This window comes from Mustela nivalis (assembly GCF_964662115.1).
Source record: "Mustela nivalis genome assembly, chromosome: 5".
Taxonomy (NCBI): Eukaryota; Metazoa; Chordata; class Mammalia; order Carnivora; family Mustelidae; genus Mustela; species Mustela nivalis.
The window spans coordinates 81,605,348-81,622,736 of record NC_139024.1 but is presented as its reverse complement, the minus strand read 5'-3'; the positions used below and the strand labels follow the sequence as shown (position 1 = coordinate 81,622,736).

Sequence of the window (17,389 nt, the reverse complement as noted above, 5' to 3'; positions counted from 1 at the left end):
CCTTTGCCATTTCCCCGCAGAGGAAGCTCCTACGCGCCCCGCCGGAGTCTCCCGACTCCCTCGACTTCCTGACTGAGGTGACACGGATAACCTAGGGGATTCCTGGGGAGCGCGGCGTTCCTCCCGGCCCTCACTAGAAGCCGAGAGCAGATAATCTGCCCCACCTGGCCACTCCCGGACTCACACACTCTCAACCCTCCAGTCTGAGGCCGGGGCTCTCCCACGAGACCTTTGCCACCACGCATCAAACTTCTTTCTCTCCCCAAGTGCGAGAACCCCCACTTTCCCCCCTCCTGCACTCTTCCCTCCCTCTCTGCCTTTTCTGTCTCTGTTGGTTTGCTTCCCTGTCCAGCTTTAGCCTGGGAAGCCTGCTTCTCTTGGTGCGAAGCCTCAGGGCTCAGGCTCTGAGTTGAGCAGTTCACCGCACGCTTGGCTACCAGCTCGCAGTGGGGCAGCCGGGGGAAACACGTCGGTAGCCCCTCCGGCCCAGTCCCTGGCTCCCCATTGGCCCCCCGGTCCCCGCCCCCTCTGCGGCCCGGAGTGGCGTCAGCACGCCAGTCCAGCGTGGGGTTTAAATGCCCACTAGCGGGAGCCCGGGCGCTTCCATCCCGGAGCGCGGTCTGGGTTGAAATTGCCGGGGTGGGAGGGGAGCCTGCGAGTGGGATCCCGAGCCGCTGAGCGCGCTGGCCACCGCTCCGCCGCCGATGACTCGGGAGCTCGGGTCCAAGCGCCGCCCATGCAGCATCACTGCGCTCCACCGACCCAGAGTTGATGAAAAAACACTTACCCGTCTTCGCAGCGGGGAGCCATGAGCTGTCTGGATGTTATGTACCAAGTCTACGGTCCTCCCCAGCCTTACTTTGCAGCCGCCTACACCCCCTACCACCAGGTAAGTGTCTCTCCCGGGGCCGGGACCTTGGAGACGGATGGTGCGCCCCTGCTTCCTGGAGCACCGCCTGCACCCCGGGGTCCAGGGCACCTCCGCACTGGTCCGGGGCGTCCTACTAGCGGCGGGAACCCCGGGGATGCGGGGATCGCCGGCGCTGCCACGCGATAGGTTGAGCTTGTCCACTTGCTCTCTCGGGAAAGCAGCTAAACCCTGCTAATGCGTGCCCGGTGCTTCCGGGGAACGATCACACGAGGATCGCGCGAGCGATCTGTCGAACTCCACAGATTCTTCGGTGCGCGCGAGGGGAGATGAGAGCAAAGCTCGCGCAGGGAAAACCAAACTTTGGTCTCAAAGGTGAGAGTGACGAGAACAAAAGCAAAGGCCGGTCTCTGTCTTTCTGTCTAAAGTACAAAGGCCTGCGTTCTCACCCCTGCAAGTTTATCTAAGGAGTAACATTTTTCCGTTTCAGTTCTCAAAAGATCAGGCCAATTAATTCCGGAAACAGAGAATTCGTTACAAAGAGAACTGCGTGAAAGCGTGGGTTTTATAATCTTTGATCTGCAAAGTTCTGGGGACTACTATTGGGGTGCAATTGACCTGGCGGGTGCGAGCGTCGGAGATAGTATTTCGCCTTTCTAGAGCCTGCGTGGCTGCATCAGGCTCTCCTGTCGTCCACCAAGAAGACCCCTTACCCCGTCTCAACAAACTCTTGAAGTTTCGATTATTTCAATTCCTCTCTTCTCCGGGCTGAATCTGGTAGATCCGTTTTTCTTTCTGCGTCTCAGCCGATATTGTCGAAACGGAAGACCGTAGTCCAATAAGAGAATAAGATCACACACCCAGGGAGATTTAGGAGTCGGAAGCAGGTTCCAAAGTGAGGGCCTGGACTCCTCCTGTTCAAGAGAGACTGAAATACATCCCACCCTCCCCCGACCCGTCCAAGTTTTTGCCAAATTTGACTGCGAATTCAGAATGTCCATTCGAAAACTTCCTGATGCATTAATGATGGCACGTGTAGATTTTGCTTTTTGCCTTTTCTTTTTACGCCCCTGCCCCCTTTAAACTTTTCATCTAGGACTTTGTTTAGTCTCACGATGTTAATTTAGGGAATCAACAGAGTCCCTCATTATAAGCCAAGCGGGGAATGTGGTGAAGTGGCGATACTTACCACTAAGTAACTCCAGTCTTTTGATTTCAGCGTCTGAGATGGCTCCTTCCCAGGCTGGCACTATTGCAAGGAGGAGAGATGGGTTGGTTTTCTGTTTGGTCCTTTCTCCTCCCCGACCCTGGACCAACCCAACCTATGCCATTCAGTTCTCTGCTCATTTTTGTGTGATCAGCCTGCTTCAAGACCACCTCTGCCCGCATAAATGTCTTAACCCGGCATTCAGTCTATTGCTCATTTCTAAGAAAATATTTCAGCAGCTACATTTGGTTTTTAAAATTACTACAAGACGTCCACAATTTACCAATCCTTACAGCCAAGATCTTCTTCGTTCCTTGTTATTTCCTCAATGTGCCTAGAGATGGTGAGGGTCGAAATGCTCATAGTCCTCTGGTTTTCTTCTTATTCAAAAGAAGAGTTCTTTAAAAACTGAGATAGACTTTTAAGTGGACAGTTTATGGGCGACCAGAGAAATATCAGCTTGCGTTTATTCACATGATCCATATCAGAATGTTACGCCACATTTTTACCCCACTAGATTCTTTCCTAAATGGAACTATCTCTGACCTCTGTAGCAGTTCTTCCTTAACATTTCTGTCTGCAATGGAGTGGATTTTGGCATTTTCGTGCTCTCTCAGGACAATGCTTAAATCCTGCATCGTGTGCATCTGCCCTGGAATCTTAGGCAGGGGACAGTCAGGCCCTAACTGGACTTGGGTGCCCTTTATCCCTGGAGCCTGATTTTAAAAATATATCTGCCCCAAGCCTGGCTCTGTGGTTAAACTCTGCTCCTATCCTGGCATCTTCTGGAACTTTCCCCCTAACATCTTCAGAGAGCTTTCCCTGTGGCCTGGCTGCAAGTCTGGGGAGATGGAGACACCAAGAAGGGCAGTTGGCCGCTCAAGGAGCACAGGGCTTAGAGCCTGGATGCCAGTTTTCCCCCTGGATACCTTAGGGATCTGAGGGAGTGAAGAGGGAACCCAATTTGCCATCTCTTTTGAAATTGACCTCTCTGTTCTTTCTCTCTTGGAGCAGAAACTAGCCTATTACTCCAAAATGCAGGAAGCCCAAGAGTGCACCGCCAGCCCCAGCAACAGCACGGGCAGTGGCAGCTCCTCCTTTTCCAGCCAAACTCCAGCCAGTATCAAAGAGGAAGAAGGCAGCCCAGAGAAAGAGCGCCCACCTGAGGCCGAGTACATCAACTCCCGCTGCGTCCTCTTCACCTATTTCCAGGGGGACATCAGCTCTGTGGTGGACGAGCACTTCAGTAGGGCCCTGAGCCAGCCTAGCAGCTATTCCCCGAGCTGTACAAGCAGCAAAGCACCCAGGAGCTCCGGGCCCTGGCGGGGTGAGTGAAAGGCCCACTTCTAAGGGCAGATACAGAGCCCTCTAGGCCTGGGCCCACCTAGGAATGGCAGCCAAAAGAATACTAGGTGTCAGAGAGGAGGTGAGGACAGGGCTTGTGGAGAGGGTAGGTAAAAGGAAGGAAGAGGGGAAAAATCTCTCCTTTGAAGAGGCAGAGCAGAGCAGTGACCTACAAAAACCACTAGCCTTGGAACTGAGAGACCTGCGTTTTCCCGGGCCCTGCATATCCTAGCAATATGACCTTGGGCAAGTCTTTTAACCCTTTTGAGGTCACTCTATTTACCGGTCTTCAAAATTAGAATAATATCACCCTCTTAACTGTACCTGGAGATGGCTGTCTGGCAAATAGAAAAATGTATGTAAAAGTGCTGTGGGAATGTGAAGCTTCCAGCATTGTCCCAAGCCACAAGGAAGGTCTTCACCTACAACAACCTCCAGGGTGCTTAGCAGTTCCTGAAAATTTGCCTAGAGGAAAAAGTCCTAGATTCCACTGGAAGCAAAACCTGCTGATGAATGTCTCTTAAAATGTATGTATGTATGCTTTTTGCCAGGCTTCAGCTGCTTAGCAAAACTTGATGCAGAAAATGTCTTTCAGTAAGCAAGTAAAGTACCAAAGAAATAAAAATTTAGGTACAGCCAAAACATCTCTAAGGGTTTTCCCCAAACACACCCCCTCTTTATTGTTCTACCCTTCTCTCAAAGCACTGCTTTATCTAGCCCGGGACAATGATTTATTGGTCAAGTCAACTAAATCTCCCTTCTATTCTGAAATCTCAATCTCCTTTTAGTCCCAGGGCAAGGGTGGGGGTAACTATTTTGGGGTAAGCTTTCTCACTAAACTTAATTTTTGATGTGTTGTACTAAGATGAGAAATGAGGATTTTGTAAAAAGAAAACAAATATTACATTGGGGCGGGTGGGGGGGGGATGACAACCCTCACCCTCCCTTTTTCTCTTAAGAGTGTCTGACAGTTTGTGCCTAAACAAGATCCCAGATCATTAGTTTGGAATACAGAACATTCTTTTTATTCTCCAGTTGCCCAAATATTTTTAACAGGAAGACTGTTTGCTACTTAGAATGCATTTTCAACACATTTTTAATTCTCTAGTATGCGGGACAGATGCCTTCCCTATAGGAGGTCCTGGATCAAGACCCCAGGCATTATATATCTTTCTTTCCCTCCCTTTCCACTAAACACAATAAATTTGATCTAAATGCTGTTGTTCTTTTAAAATGCTTCCCAGGGCTAGGGGTCAGCAGTGATAACTGGCCATAAGAATTGTTATTATTATATTATTATTATTATTCCTGGCTTCCACACAAATATTACTAATTAAAACTTTAAAGATCTTCCCTTTGTGTCCCTCTGCAAATAATACAACTGCTCCTTTAATATGTCCAGTTTATTCTTTCGCTTGAGTTCTTGGAAAAAAATATTTGAAAGGTTTCTAGAAAGGAGGCTAATAATAGCAAGACTTTGAAATATGTCGATGGACTTCCAGTCTATCAGAGGCCTTGGAGGGGCACATTTTCTGGAGCAGGGGAGGCTGAAACGCGAGAGCAGGCAGTGAAATCGCTAGGCGGCTGACCAAGAGTGGGAAGAGGTATCTTTAGCTTGGGAAGAGGATGCGGGCTGGGACAGGGAGGCCGCGTCTACTCCGAGGCCGCCGGGCCGAACAACCTGGAGTCGGAGGAAGCTCCCTGCGCCCCAAAACTGGAACTGGAAGGAGTGTCTCTCCTTTCTTCCTCTCCCAATCTGTCCTGGGGTTTCCGCACTGGAGACGCGTCTGCAAACTCCGAGGAAGCGGTCCTCCTTCCCAAAGGGTTTCCCCTATTTTGCGGTGCCTCAACCTCGTATTCGCAGGCTGCGGCACCCCCAGAAAGGCGCCGCCCCCGAGGCCGGGCTACAGGTCCTCTCCCCGCCGCGGCTTTCCCGCCGGTCGCCGGCCCGGAGCGTTCAGCTTTCCCGCGGTGCGGGGTTGGCGTTTCCATCTCCTCCGCGGTGACGCGCTCCTCTCTTCCTTTCCTCCCCTCCGCCTCGCCGGCCTGCAGACGGCTCCTTCCCGATGAGCCAGCGCAGCTTCCCCGCCTCCTTCTGGAACAGCGCGTATCAGGCACCGGTGCCCGCGCCGCTGGGCAACCCGCTGGCCGCCGCGCACTCGGAGCTGCCGTTCGCCGCCGCAGACCCCTACTCACCGGCCGCGCTGCACAGTCATCTGCACCAGGGTGCGGCCGAGCCCTGGCACCACGCGCATCCACACCACGCGCACCCGCACCCGCACCACCCGTACGCGCTGGGCAGCGCTCTCGGCGCCCAGGCTGCCGCCTACCCGCGGCCCGCCGCGGTGCACGAGGTCTACGCACCTCACTTCGACCCGCGCTACGGGCCGCTGCTGATGCCCGCAGCCTCAGGGCGCCCGGCCCGCCTCGCGCCCGCCCCGGCGCCGGCGCCCGGCAGCCCGCCCTGCGAGCTCTCCGCCAAGGGCGAGCCGACCGGCGCCGCGTGGGCCGCGCCCGGAGGACCTTTCGCCAGCCCCGCGGGGGACGTGGCCCAGGGTCTGGGACTCAGCGTGGACTCAGGTAAGCGGGAAAGGGAGCTTGGTCTCCCCGGACCCCTCCTGCCCTGTGTCCGACCCTGGGCTGAGCCCCGGATCCCCCTTAGTTCTCCTTGGAGACCCCAGTGACATTTGGGCCCAAAGGTCTGCATGTCAGGGTTGCGCTTCGGCAGGCAGATGACCCACTGTCGTCGGTGTGGGCAGAAAGAGAAAGAAAGACACTGCCCTAACCTGGCTAGTAGATACAATAGATGATTTTTTCCCACAAATTTAAATAAGCAAGCAAGCAAACAAACAAGCAGTTAAAACGGTTCTAGCTCTGCGCTGTTCAATTCTGTAAGCGCTAGCCACACGAACCTGCTGAGCACTTCAAATGCGGCTAGGAAGAATTGGGATGTGCTGTACACGCATAATACACACTGAATTTCAAAACTGTACAAGGAAAAAATGTACAATTCATCTCACTAATATTTATGTTGACTGCATGTTGGAATACTTTCGACACATTGCATATTAACATATTGGGTTAAATAAAATATATTACTAAGATGAATTCTCACCTGGTTCTTTTTACTTTTTCTCCAATGTGGCTGCTAGAAATTTTAGAATTATGCCTGCGGCTCCCATTGTGGTTTTATTGGACAGCGCTGATCTAGAGTACCTAGAGCTAGAAGTGTAGTTCAAAATCTTTTCCAGCTTGGGGGGTGGAAAGGCATTGTGTCCTAGTGACAATTTTAAGGAAAGAAAAATGTGCTTCTGATATCAAACTAATTACCAAGTTAAATAGGTCTCTTAAAATGTAAAAATTAAAGAGAACATGGTTTCAGTGACTATATTGAGTTTCTGGCTTAACGAGTTGAAATTGAAAAGTACATTCTTCTGCTTCCTTTATTTTTAGGGCATAACCAAAAAATGGTTTATACTATAAACATAATCATTAGCTTGTAGTCTTGCCCATGCGCCCTTTCTTCAGGTGAAGATTTGACATTTCTGTTGGCTTGGCTTTTACTTTCATTCATGCCCTTTAAGTGAATTCTGTGACATTCACAATAAAACAGTGGTGTTTGTCTTTCTCTTTCCTTAAATACCTGTGCCTTCCTGCCCCCAACCCCTTCTCCGTCCCTCTCTATTTCTCCTCTCCCTCTTTCTCTCTCTTTCTTTTGTTTTCTCTCTATTTTCAGGTTTCCAGCGTCAGGACAAAAGCAAGGATCTGCACTGGTTTTAGACTGCCCACCTTGTTCCCTGTAGGTCTCTGCCTAGTGCCAATTGCTGATGCTCAGAGCTGAAATCGAGCGGGTTTGTAATGGCTTCTGATCTTGGTTTGCAGCTCGTCGTTATTCCCTCTGTGGCACATCCCTCCTGAGCTGATCTGATGGCCCCGGGTTTCCCCTTCCCTTTCCCTTCTGACCAGCCACGGAGGTTCAGCATCTGGGCCTCTTACTTCATGGATGAGGATGTGGGGGAAGGCAGAGACTTCAGACACTCCACGTGTTGGGACAACCAAAACATGCATCTTCAGAAACTTTGTCTAACTCGATTCCTTCTGCGGAAAGAGCAGATCCAAAGACTCTGACTCATATTTAATGACTTTGGGGCAAATCACTGGAAATACCTGTGGTGAACTCACTTAGGTGATATGTTGTCTTAAGTTTTCTTGGAAAGAGGAGAAAAAAAGAGACTCTCTGGTGTGAATATTTTCTATGCTGATGTGAATTATGTCATTAAGTAGTGTGACCATCACTCTCCTGATGTCTGTATCCTCACATTTAAAATGTATTTGTATTTGCATTGAAGACTGTGGTAGAGAAGTAAAAGAGGCCAATCCCTTCTTCCTCACCTCAAGGCCTCCAGCTCCCTTTGTGCCCACTCTCTCTCTGCAACACCCACTCCAGACACAAAAAGACACACTCTTTTCCTTTGGACTGTGAACATGGAAGCCTCAGCCTAAATGTGAGTGGCAAGTGGCTTATCTGGAGCCATCTGCCCAAGTCTTACTGAAATGCAGCTGTTGTAGGACAACTGTTGAAAACTCCAGAAATACATAGACCAAGGTGGCACTTCCCAGTGTTTGGCACAACAATTGCAATTGCACTGGATCTATTTTGTGTGTGTGTGTGTGTGTATCATATTTTTTATGGGGAACATTTTACGATGAAAGAAGAAACCTTTCTCTGCCTTCTCTCCTACAAATTCCATCTCTCCTTTCATCCTCCTCTGGATGGGGGTGGGTGGGAGCCAGAGAAGCAGCAAGAAACCCAAACTGTCTCCATGAAGAAGAACCAAAAATCAACATAAGGGAAAGAAATGTCCACAGAGTCTCTAATACCTCATATATTCCTCTCAGTCTCTGTGGTTACCATTTGGTCACTTTTGTTTTGGCACAGGGGAAGGCGTCTGTGCGTGGGCAAAGCTGAAGGTGATGAGGAAGAAGAAATGAACAGTAAAGATGTCTCTTTACTACAGGGTCGCTGTCGTTATTTCATGAAAAGAAAATAAATGTCTTAGTCTTTCTTGAGTAGAATAAAATAATTTATAGTAGTACAATCTGATGTCAGTAACTAATACTACTTTATGTATATACTGCTTCTTGTTTTTCCAAAGTGTTTGCTATTCTGTGAAAGCCATTAACCCTTTTCCACTTGACATCAACCCTGGGAATGAGAAGTTAGGTATCCCATCTCTGTTTCACAAATGAGAAAATTGTGGCCCACAGAAGTCCCGAGCTTACCTGTCACATTTATTTTTCTCCGGAAGAGAATTACTGTTGCTTCTTCCATTCTAGACTCTTAAGACAGAAGTCAGTTAAAAAGCATTTTTGAAGTATTCGTTATATTACAGTTTAACATGGTAGGCTAAGAAAACGAACTTACTATGAGGCAAGAAAAAAGAAAGAGGAGAGAGAGAGAGATTGAGATTTAGGAAATTAGGGGTCTGCTCTCTTAATTTTCTCTTGATGCCAAAATTGTATTCATTCATTGAAATGCCTGAAAGAAATATTTTGTGTCATGTTCAAATTGCCCTTCTAGACTGTTAAAGCATAAAAATATTAGTTCAAATCTTGACCTTCATTATAACATGAGAAACAAATACAGTTTTTCTTGGATAATAGTCTTAAGAGTCAGAGACGGTAAGAGACCTTACTTGGAGCATGGCTCAGTGGAGGTCGCCATCCCCTCGTTCTATCATCTAGGGAGGTGTGTAGTAGATTATGACTATTATGAGAACCTGTTTCTGGTCTTGCTTCTATTGAAGATACCCGATGATTTTGCTGCATCAGATGTGACAGCACTCGTAATAACTGATGTTAATTGTTTCTCGGGGACTGGTCTGAGGGCTTCGTATGCAGGTTAACTCACTTAAGTCTCACAGCAATTCCATGTGTATTTACTATAACAATCCCCTTCTTACCCATGAGATAACCGAGGCTCTCAGGGGAGAAATAATTTGCCTAGTCCACAGCCACTGAGTGGCAGAGCCAGAACGCCAACCCAGGCCACCCTCGTGCAGAGACTGCGCTGTTACCCACCATACAGGCTACTTGACCTCTTCTGATTCATCTTGGGAGGCTCAATTTCGGGTTTACTTTCTCCTCCACAGTAGATGAAGAAGGACCAAGGACCGGGAAAGAGGCAGGGCAGCAAAGGCTGACATACCATAGACCTTACGGAATCCCCGGTCTCCAAGGAACTATCATAGGACATTTTCACACCTCTTCATCAAATGATACTATCTATAGACCATTTAGTCAGATGCACATTTCCATTCTTCTCCAGGAGGGAATTATTACTGCTTCTCTTATTAATTCATTTCAGTATTTAGCAGACTTCACTGCCCTGAAGCTCTTCACACCCAACCGACCGAGTGGTGTAAGAGTTAGCCTGAGGTTTGGACACTGAAGCAATAACTAAAATTAACTCTGGACTTCTCAGTGGATTTTTTTAATCCATGTTCCATTGGCACAGATCACCAGTATATACAAGCATAAATAAAATGCATTAAGTCCCAGCTTGCTTTGGAGAATTTGACGCTGAGTATGCCATTGAAGAAGAAAGCACGTGATGTGTTATTTGCAGGACAATGTCTCCAGACAGTCCCCACTGGGAGACACTGTGCCCGTGCTCCACAGTGTTAGCACTCTCAGGATCTCTGCTCAGAACGCACAGGGAGCATTTGCCCAGCCACAAGATCCTGACTCCCGAAGCCTCTCCCCTGAGCTGCATCTGACCTGAATATCAGGTTGCAGGTGAGGAGACTCATTCACTGGAACTGGCCTTTGGGGCAGTCCTAACCAGACCATCCAGACTGCTGAGCCGAGATTCAGCGGCCTGGCACACGGGACACTCGGATGACAGCATTTCTCTCCATGTTAGACATTCCCTGAGTAGAAACGCCAGATGTCCTTGATGTCCAAGGTGTAATGATTCTGTCTGTGTCATAAAAGCATTGGAGAGAACTTGGGTGAATTAAAAATCCTAACAGACATGCTTTAGCACCCCCCCCCAAATTCATGCAAAATACAAATTCCTATGTCCATCTTGTAATACGCATGAAATGGTGCAGATTAAAGAAGGCCCTGGTCGTTGATAAAAGGACGTTCAAAAGAATGAAAGATGACACAAGGAAAGACCAACATGACGTTTTCACATGTGTTCTATCTGTTTGGTGGGCCTGAGAGAAAGATAAGCTTCTCCTCTACTCATCCCCACTGGCACTGGTGGCCTCCTCATGTAGTGTTCCCTGTGTGCTTGGCCTCAGCTGAGGGAGAGGTGATGAAAAGGGGAGAGACAGCTCTCCGCCACCAAGTAATCCTTCTGCCGATTGCCTTCTGGCTGAGAACTCAGTCACCCAACTTCAGGGAACTCTATCTGTTCTACTCCTTTAGTTTAAAAGGACTTGCCATCCTGTCTCATTTCCCCTTTGAAGTTCTATTTCAATGTGTGGCAAATTCTAGTAATGATTTAAGATTGATTTGAGCCTGGATGGGAAGGAAGGCAGAGGTGGTAAAGGTTAGGAGTTGGATCCCCCGAAGGGAAGCTTCTCTTGCCACTCTTTCTGTGTAAGTACTGCTCCTTCTGTGCCCTTTTTATCAGAGGAAACAACTCTTAAGATCATTTTAACCTCCAATTTGCTCAGAATCATAAAACCTAGGTTTAGGTGGAGTCACCCATACCCTTTTTATCAAAATAAATAGGATTTTTTTTTTTTAATACTAAGGGACTAATCACTTTGGGGTTGGAGGAGATTTTAAAAAAAGACTTAGACAAACTGCTTTTCATATAAATGTTATGTCTATAAGTTGCATTTTCAATGTAATTCCTACAATGTCAAAGCATGAAAAGAAAATTGAAAGATATCTGAAAAGACTTTAAAATTAAATGAAACCAAAAAAATAGGATTCCTTTATAAAATTTTCTTAACATTCTGTTGACAAGATGCTTGCAAATAATTTACATTTTGATCATACTTATTAAAGTCCACATTCCATATAGTCCACATTCCTGGCAAGGTTTTTAGGATTTATTATTATTCATTATCTATTACATAACCCTAAAATTTGGAGTGAAGGAATAAATGTCCTGAAGACAGTATCATTATTAGATTTGCTGCATGTACATAACTGAAGTTTTGACATTTACACAAGCAATGGGGTTAAGCAAACATAAATTTCACATTTCTCAACACCAGCTTTCCCTCATCTTTCATGAATAAATGAAACTCTAATAATATAAATATGGTACCTCACAATAGAATCCATCTATAGATCTCTTTCTCTCCCTCTCTCTATCTCTATCTTTGATGCAAGCCTAAAGGGAAATCAGAGACATGGTACCCCCAGACAGGCACAGACACAAATGATTATTCTCACTTGACAGACCAACTGTACCGCTCTTTCCTTGTATTTCACTCCAGCCCCAGAGGGCTGGATCAGGAAAGAGACACTTGATAGCTGCTGGTTCCGTGGTTGAAATATTTGTGAAGTTAACGCATAATCTGAAAGCAGAAGCTAATAAATTATAGGGTGCTAATTGGAGCTGGAGTGGAGCTGTCAATCATGTTATCCTAAACACAGAGAGACCCTCTTACCCTAAAAAGGCAAAGCAGCCTTCAGGAACAGCTCCCAGTTGTTTGCAGCCTTGACCTGTACTCCAGCAGAAACATGGAGTTCAGGCAGCATGGACTCTGGCAGAGTCGCCAGAGGCGGTTCTGCTAACCCAAGCTCACTTTAAGAAGAGAGACGGATTCTCTTTGAGGGGAAAGAGCAGAATATTTTTACTAAAGAATTACTGTTTTTGAGAAACATTCTGTTTACAGAAATAAATATATCGAATTTACTAGAATAATTATTGCTTTGGTAAAACGTTACCCTTTATTTGGAAATTTTCACTTTAAAAAAACAAGTTTAACTCAATGAGAGAAAAAACCAAAAGTCTCCTCAATACTGTCATGTCTACCTCAAGTTATATTATCTCTCTGAGTTTTTTGACGTACTCTTACGGTACCAATCTCCTTTAGAACAAAGACAAGATGTCCAAATTCCCACTGCCTTACTGGAATTCATTTATTTCCCCCTAGAAAAGCAACAGCAGCATATTTCTTATTCCTTTGTTTTGTTCTTCTAAACTCCTAGGACTCTGATTCTACTTATCTTCCACTGTGTCAAATGGCTGACGTGGCTTTGTTCAAACTATCCTTTTCTGTTCCATTTCCTATCAACACTGTAATTATTACACATGCATTATGTAATTAATACATGCTAGAAAATTTCAGTTAAAGGTAAACCCAACTTTTGGGGAACAAAACTAAAGAGTTAAAATATTTTGATTCTTAATCAATATTTGCATGACTCTGATGACCAAGTTACTAGGCAGAAATTTTTACCCAACATTTATGCTTTGGTCTCATTTGTATTTACAACTAGTAAAATACTCTCATAATTTGGAAATTTCTTTAGCATACTTCGAATAAAAATAGTTCTCACTCAGGAGAAGCAAATCACGTATCTTAAAATTCTACACACACAATGGCTCAAAACAACGATTCTATTTGATGGGGATGTCATAAGTTCGTTTCTTTTCTGGCTAATTCTCACTGCTACAGGCTTGCCCTTATTTTTGGCAACTCTATAACTGGCCCTGTGCCAATAACAGCACTATCAAGAAATGAGATGGAAAACAAAAATACATATTTTGTTGTTGTTGCTGTTTATTTTCACTAGGTACAATCTTATTTCTTTTTCTTCATCTGCCACATTTTACCCAATATGTAATGCATCCCAGAAAATAACGGATACTTTTTCATCTAGTATCATATGACATTTTTTAATATTGTACCTGCTTTTTTAATGGAAGTTTCTGATATCTTTGGAGGCACTGCTGAAAAGTTCTGTATTATTAGTGTTATCCCACCTTGCTTGGTGAAGTGTGAAATCCTGTTTTTACTTCCGACAATTTCTCTTCCATACGCAGAAACTGATAGAAAGACATTAACAGACTTTTGGTAAGAAACACAGGGAATATAGCTTATGATACTCGTTCTTATTCAAAGATTCCTAAAAATATTTTTTTTTTTTGCTTGCACTTTTTTAAAAGAGTAAAAAAAGAGTCTCAGGAAATGTCAGATTTATATCCTGAGGGAAAACCGCAATGAAGGTGTATTCATTGGAAATGGTGAGAAGGAAAATTAGTCACAATTTTATACTTAACCGTTCCAAACTATGTAGTTAATAATAATAATAATAATAATAAAAACTTGATAATACTGATACCTTCATCTAGCATTGGTGTTTGAGATGTCTGTTTATTTGATGTCCAGGGAATGGTGTTATTATAAATAAGACTGAATAATTAAAAAAAAAATCTAACTCTAGCTAAGCCTCATTCACCACTGATATATAATATTCTTTAGCCCTTTAACTGGATACCAAATACATTGAGGAGGTTTTTCACCAATTATTGTGAAAAACACAGATAAAATACTGCATTAGTGTTTTATATTTTATTATGTGCAAACCAATTTAAAAATATAAGTTGAGCTGAGGTTTGGGTTAAAAGTTAAAAGAAAAACTCTCTGGAAGCATGCTTTGGTAAATTGTCTTATTAAAAGGAGTGGGGAGGGGTTCTCCACTTTTAGTGGGAGGCAGTGAGTGTCAAATATCATTTTTCTGCACTTGTATCCCACTCCTTGTGCTCAAGACATCACTTCAACAATTGGCCTCTCTTCCTGCATCATCAGTTTGCCCACTCTGCTGGGTCATTCCCACTAATATAAAACAGCCTGCAATATTCCTGCCTTTAAAAACAAAAAACAAAAACAAACTCTCTTGACCTCTCTCCTTCCAGTTGCTTCTGTTTCTTTTAAATGACAAAATGCATTACAGGAGTCATCTTCTTGCTCTCTCCATTTATGTATCCATTTTCCTTTTATCCTCCCTAATTTAGCTTCCACTACACACACACTTGTCACGGCCATTGGTTATCTCTGTATGTCTAAGCCCAAGGATCAGTTCTCAGTATTCCTTGTATCTGTCTCATCAGTTGGGGGATACCTCCATTAAGATCCTCTGATAAGCAGATGCCAAGACACATACTGTGTACTGGCAGCCTTACCAATATGTTCTAGTAAAGATACTACATCTGGCAGAGCAACTGAATTACAGTTCTATTCGGTTTAACTCATGGTATGCAAGTCATTCTCTGGGATCCATGCAGTTTCTAAAGGAGTTCTGGTGAATTAAATGGAGATATGATTGAAGTCATGAACCCTACAATGTTTAGCTCTTTAATGATGGCACTAACCATTGTTATAAAACCCCTGGGTTTTAATGTTATGGTTGACTTTGTTTTGAAATGGTTAGGGGAGGGGAAGGAGGAGGGCAGCAATTTCAGATGTTTACACTTGGCCTGACACCTGTTAGGGAGAGAAGGGACGATTGAGGGGGAAGAGCCTCAGATTACAGTGCAATTCTGGGAAAGTCTCAGCTAGACCAAAAGGGAGCCTCCAAGTCAAAATGGCCTGTTAGCAGCCAATAATATCCACTCGGGTAGGTATGGCCCATTTCTAGTACCTCTTTGCATTCAGTCATTGGAAGGAAATGGCCCAAGGGAAGCATAACCTGGCATAAATGTCATAGTAGATCTGAAAATACAGCAGCTGGAGATGTCAATTAGCCATGCTCCCCACAGCAGGTGCTCTAGAAAGATGATCTGAACAGCACACCTCTGTGTCCACCACAGGGGACCATATAATTTATAGTCTGAACAAGATCAGTTTTAAGTGTGAAAGGGGCACTGGTAGTAATCCAGGACAAAGGCATAAACTGGGACAATCCTAGGCAAAGTGGTGTATATGGCTACCTTGCCTGTCAATCATATTTGACACAGTTCATAATTCCATCCTTCTTCAAACATCTTGTTCACGTGGTTTCCAGGTTTCTACTCTCTTGGTCTTCATACTGCTTTTCTGAGCCCTCCTTCTCAGTCTTTGCTAGTGTTTCCTTAGCTCCCTAATATCTAAACACGGAGTGACTCTGCTTAGATGTTCTCTGTTATTTATAGGCAGACCTGGTTGAGCTGAGCCCATCTCATGGGTAGTCTCAGCCTTCTATCCATATGGAAAACCCTTCAGCCTGAAGACTGGTCCTTCCTCCCTCTCCAAATGCACACTTAGCGTCTCCCCAAAGATATCTAACAACCATCCGAAAACTAATATCCTAAGGATGCCTGGGTGGCTCAGCCAGTTAAGTGTCTGCCTTTGGCTCAGGTCATGATCCCAGGGTCCTGGGATCAAGTCTCACATCAGGCTCCTTGCTCCCTGGGGAGTCAGCTTCTCCCTCTGCTCTTCCTCCTGCTTGTGCTTCCTTTACATCTCTCTCAAATAAATAAATAAAATCTTTTAAAAAAAACCCTAATATCCCAAACTGAAACTTTCATTGCCACCCTGCCTCTCAGCATGAATCATCTGTCCTGTCTTCGGCATCTGAGTAAGTGATAACTTCCATTCTTCCCACTGCTCAGGTTAAAATCTTAATCTTTCTTCTCTCACACCCCATACTTAATTTGTCAGCAAAATCTCCCAAAAAACCTCAGAATCAACCACTTTTATCACTTCCACCACTGTTTCACCACTTTCACTGCCAACCCACCATCATCTCTTGTCTGGTTGATTGTAATAACATCTAGTTGATGTTCTTGCTTCTCCCTTAGGCCCACTCTACTCTCAGGCTCCTCTCCACAAAGCTGGAATGATCCTTTCAAAACCCAAGTCACATCATATCTCTTGTTTGTTCAAAACTCTGGTGTTTTCCCATCATCCTCCTAAGAGCCTACAATGGCCCATATGATGTAACTGCCACTACCACTCTCCCCTCTTTCAATTTTCTCCTGACCGTGTGCTCTTCCTTTCACAGACTAGGTATACTTCCATCTCAGAGAGGGCTTTTGAACTTTCTTTTCCTTCTACCACAAATTCATATGACTACTTTTTAAAATTCATTTCAGGTCTTCACTAAATATCTCTTTATTGGTCTGACCTTCCCTGGCAATTGAACATAAAATAACAACGGTCCTCACTCTCTCTCTCTCTGTCTCTAGCTATACCTCATCCCCTGATTCTTATTTCTATTAATACTCAGCATCCTCTGACACATCATATATATGTTTGTCACTTAGATATATTGACTAGATATTTTTTAAGTTCTTGTTTACAGGAGGAATGTTCTAGATTTGGGGACTATGCTCAAAGATGGACCAAATATGTAATTCTCTGCATAATGACAAAAAAAATGAACTTTTCAAAGACAAATGTGGAAAAGTTAAAATGCGGTCTACTGCAGCTATGGAGGTTTGGCTCAGAACATCTATTCTGGGGACGCCTGGGTGGCTCAGTTGGTTAAGCAGCTGCCTTCGGCTCAGGTCATGATCCCGGCGTCCTGGAATCGAGTCCCACATCGGGCTCCTTGCTCTGCAGGGAGCCTGCTTCTCCCTCTGACTCTGCCTTCCACTCTGTCTGCCTGTGCTCGCTCTCGCGCTCTCTCTCTCTCTGACAAATGAATAAAAAAAAAAAAAATCTTTAAAAAAAAAGAAAAAAAAGAACATCTATTCTGATTTTCTTCTGTCTAGACTTCCCTTTCCTGTGGAGAGCAGAAAGCTAAAACAAACATTTCCCCAATTCATGTTCAGCTGGTGATCCAAGTTTGACTCAGGTTCTATATCAGACACAAACACATGAGACTTGAAATTTGAACTGAGATAAATGGGATGATGGGCATGTATTTTATCAATAGGTATTATACCAAAGGTGGTATAGTTCTGCAGCCAAACTCTATCTCTGAGGCTTGTTGATTTGGCAGAAATGGCTTCTATCTACTAGAAAAGGTGGCATCATGTGGGACCCTGAAGCTTCCTAATTTTGCACATG

The 17,389-nt window shown here is 45.0% G+C and overlaps 2 protein-coding genes across 4 annotated transcripts in view; one reads left to right on the top strand and one right to left on the bottom strand.

Moving 5' to 3' along the window:
- Window positions 1-739: 739 nt before the first annotated feature.
- VGLL2 (vestigial like family member 2) lies at window positions 740-7,380 on the top strand (the record flags this gene model as incomplete). Of its 3 annotated transcripts, none has more annotated exons than XM_082730013.1 (4): window positions 740-889; window positions 3,090-3,402; window positions 5,472-5,999; window positions 7,302-7,380. In XM_082730013.1, the coding sequence occupies exons 1-4, from the start codon at window positions 809-811 to the stop codon at window positions 7,340-7,342; spliced, it is 963 nt and encodes a 320-aa protein (XP_082586139.1). In that variant the 5' UTR covers window positions 740-808. The 3 variants fall into 3 exon arrangements, with proteins under 3 accessions (XP_082586139.1, XP_082586140.1, XP_082586138.1); XM_082730014.1 differs by lacking the exon at window positions 7,302-7,380 and adding an exon at window positions 7,156-7,199; XM_082730012.1 differs by lacking the exon at window positions 7,302-7,380 and having other exon boundaries at window positions 5,472-6,103.
- Window positions 7,381-13,378: 5,998 nt separating this feature from the next.
- The window catches only part of ROS1 (ROS proto-oncogene 1, receptor tyrosine kinase), a 134,145-nt gene continuing 130,134 nt past the window's right edge, over window positions 13,379-17,389 (bottom strand). Inside the window, exon 45 of the transcript XR_014311894.1 lies at window positions 13,379-13,443. The gene's annotated coding sequence lies outside the window, so the exon portion shown is untranslated. The remainder of the gene's footprint in view (window positions 13,444-17,389) is intronic.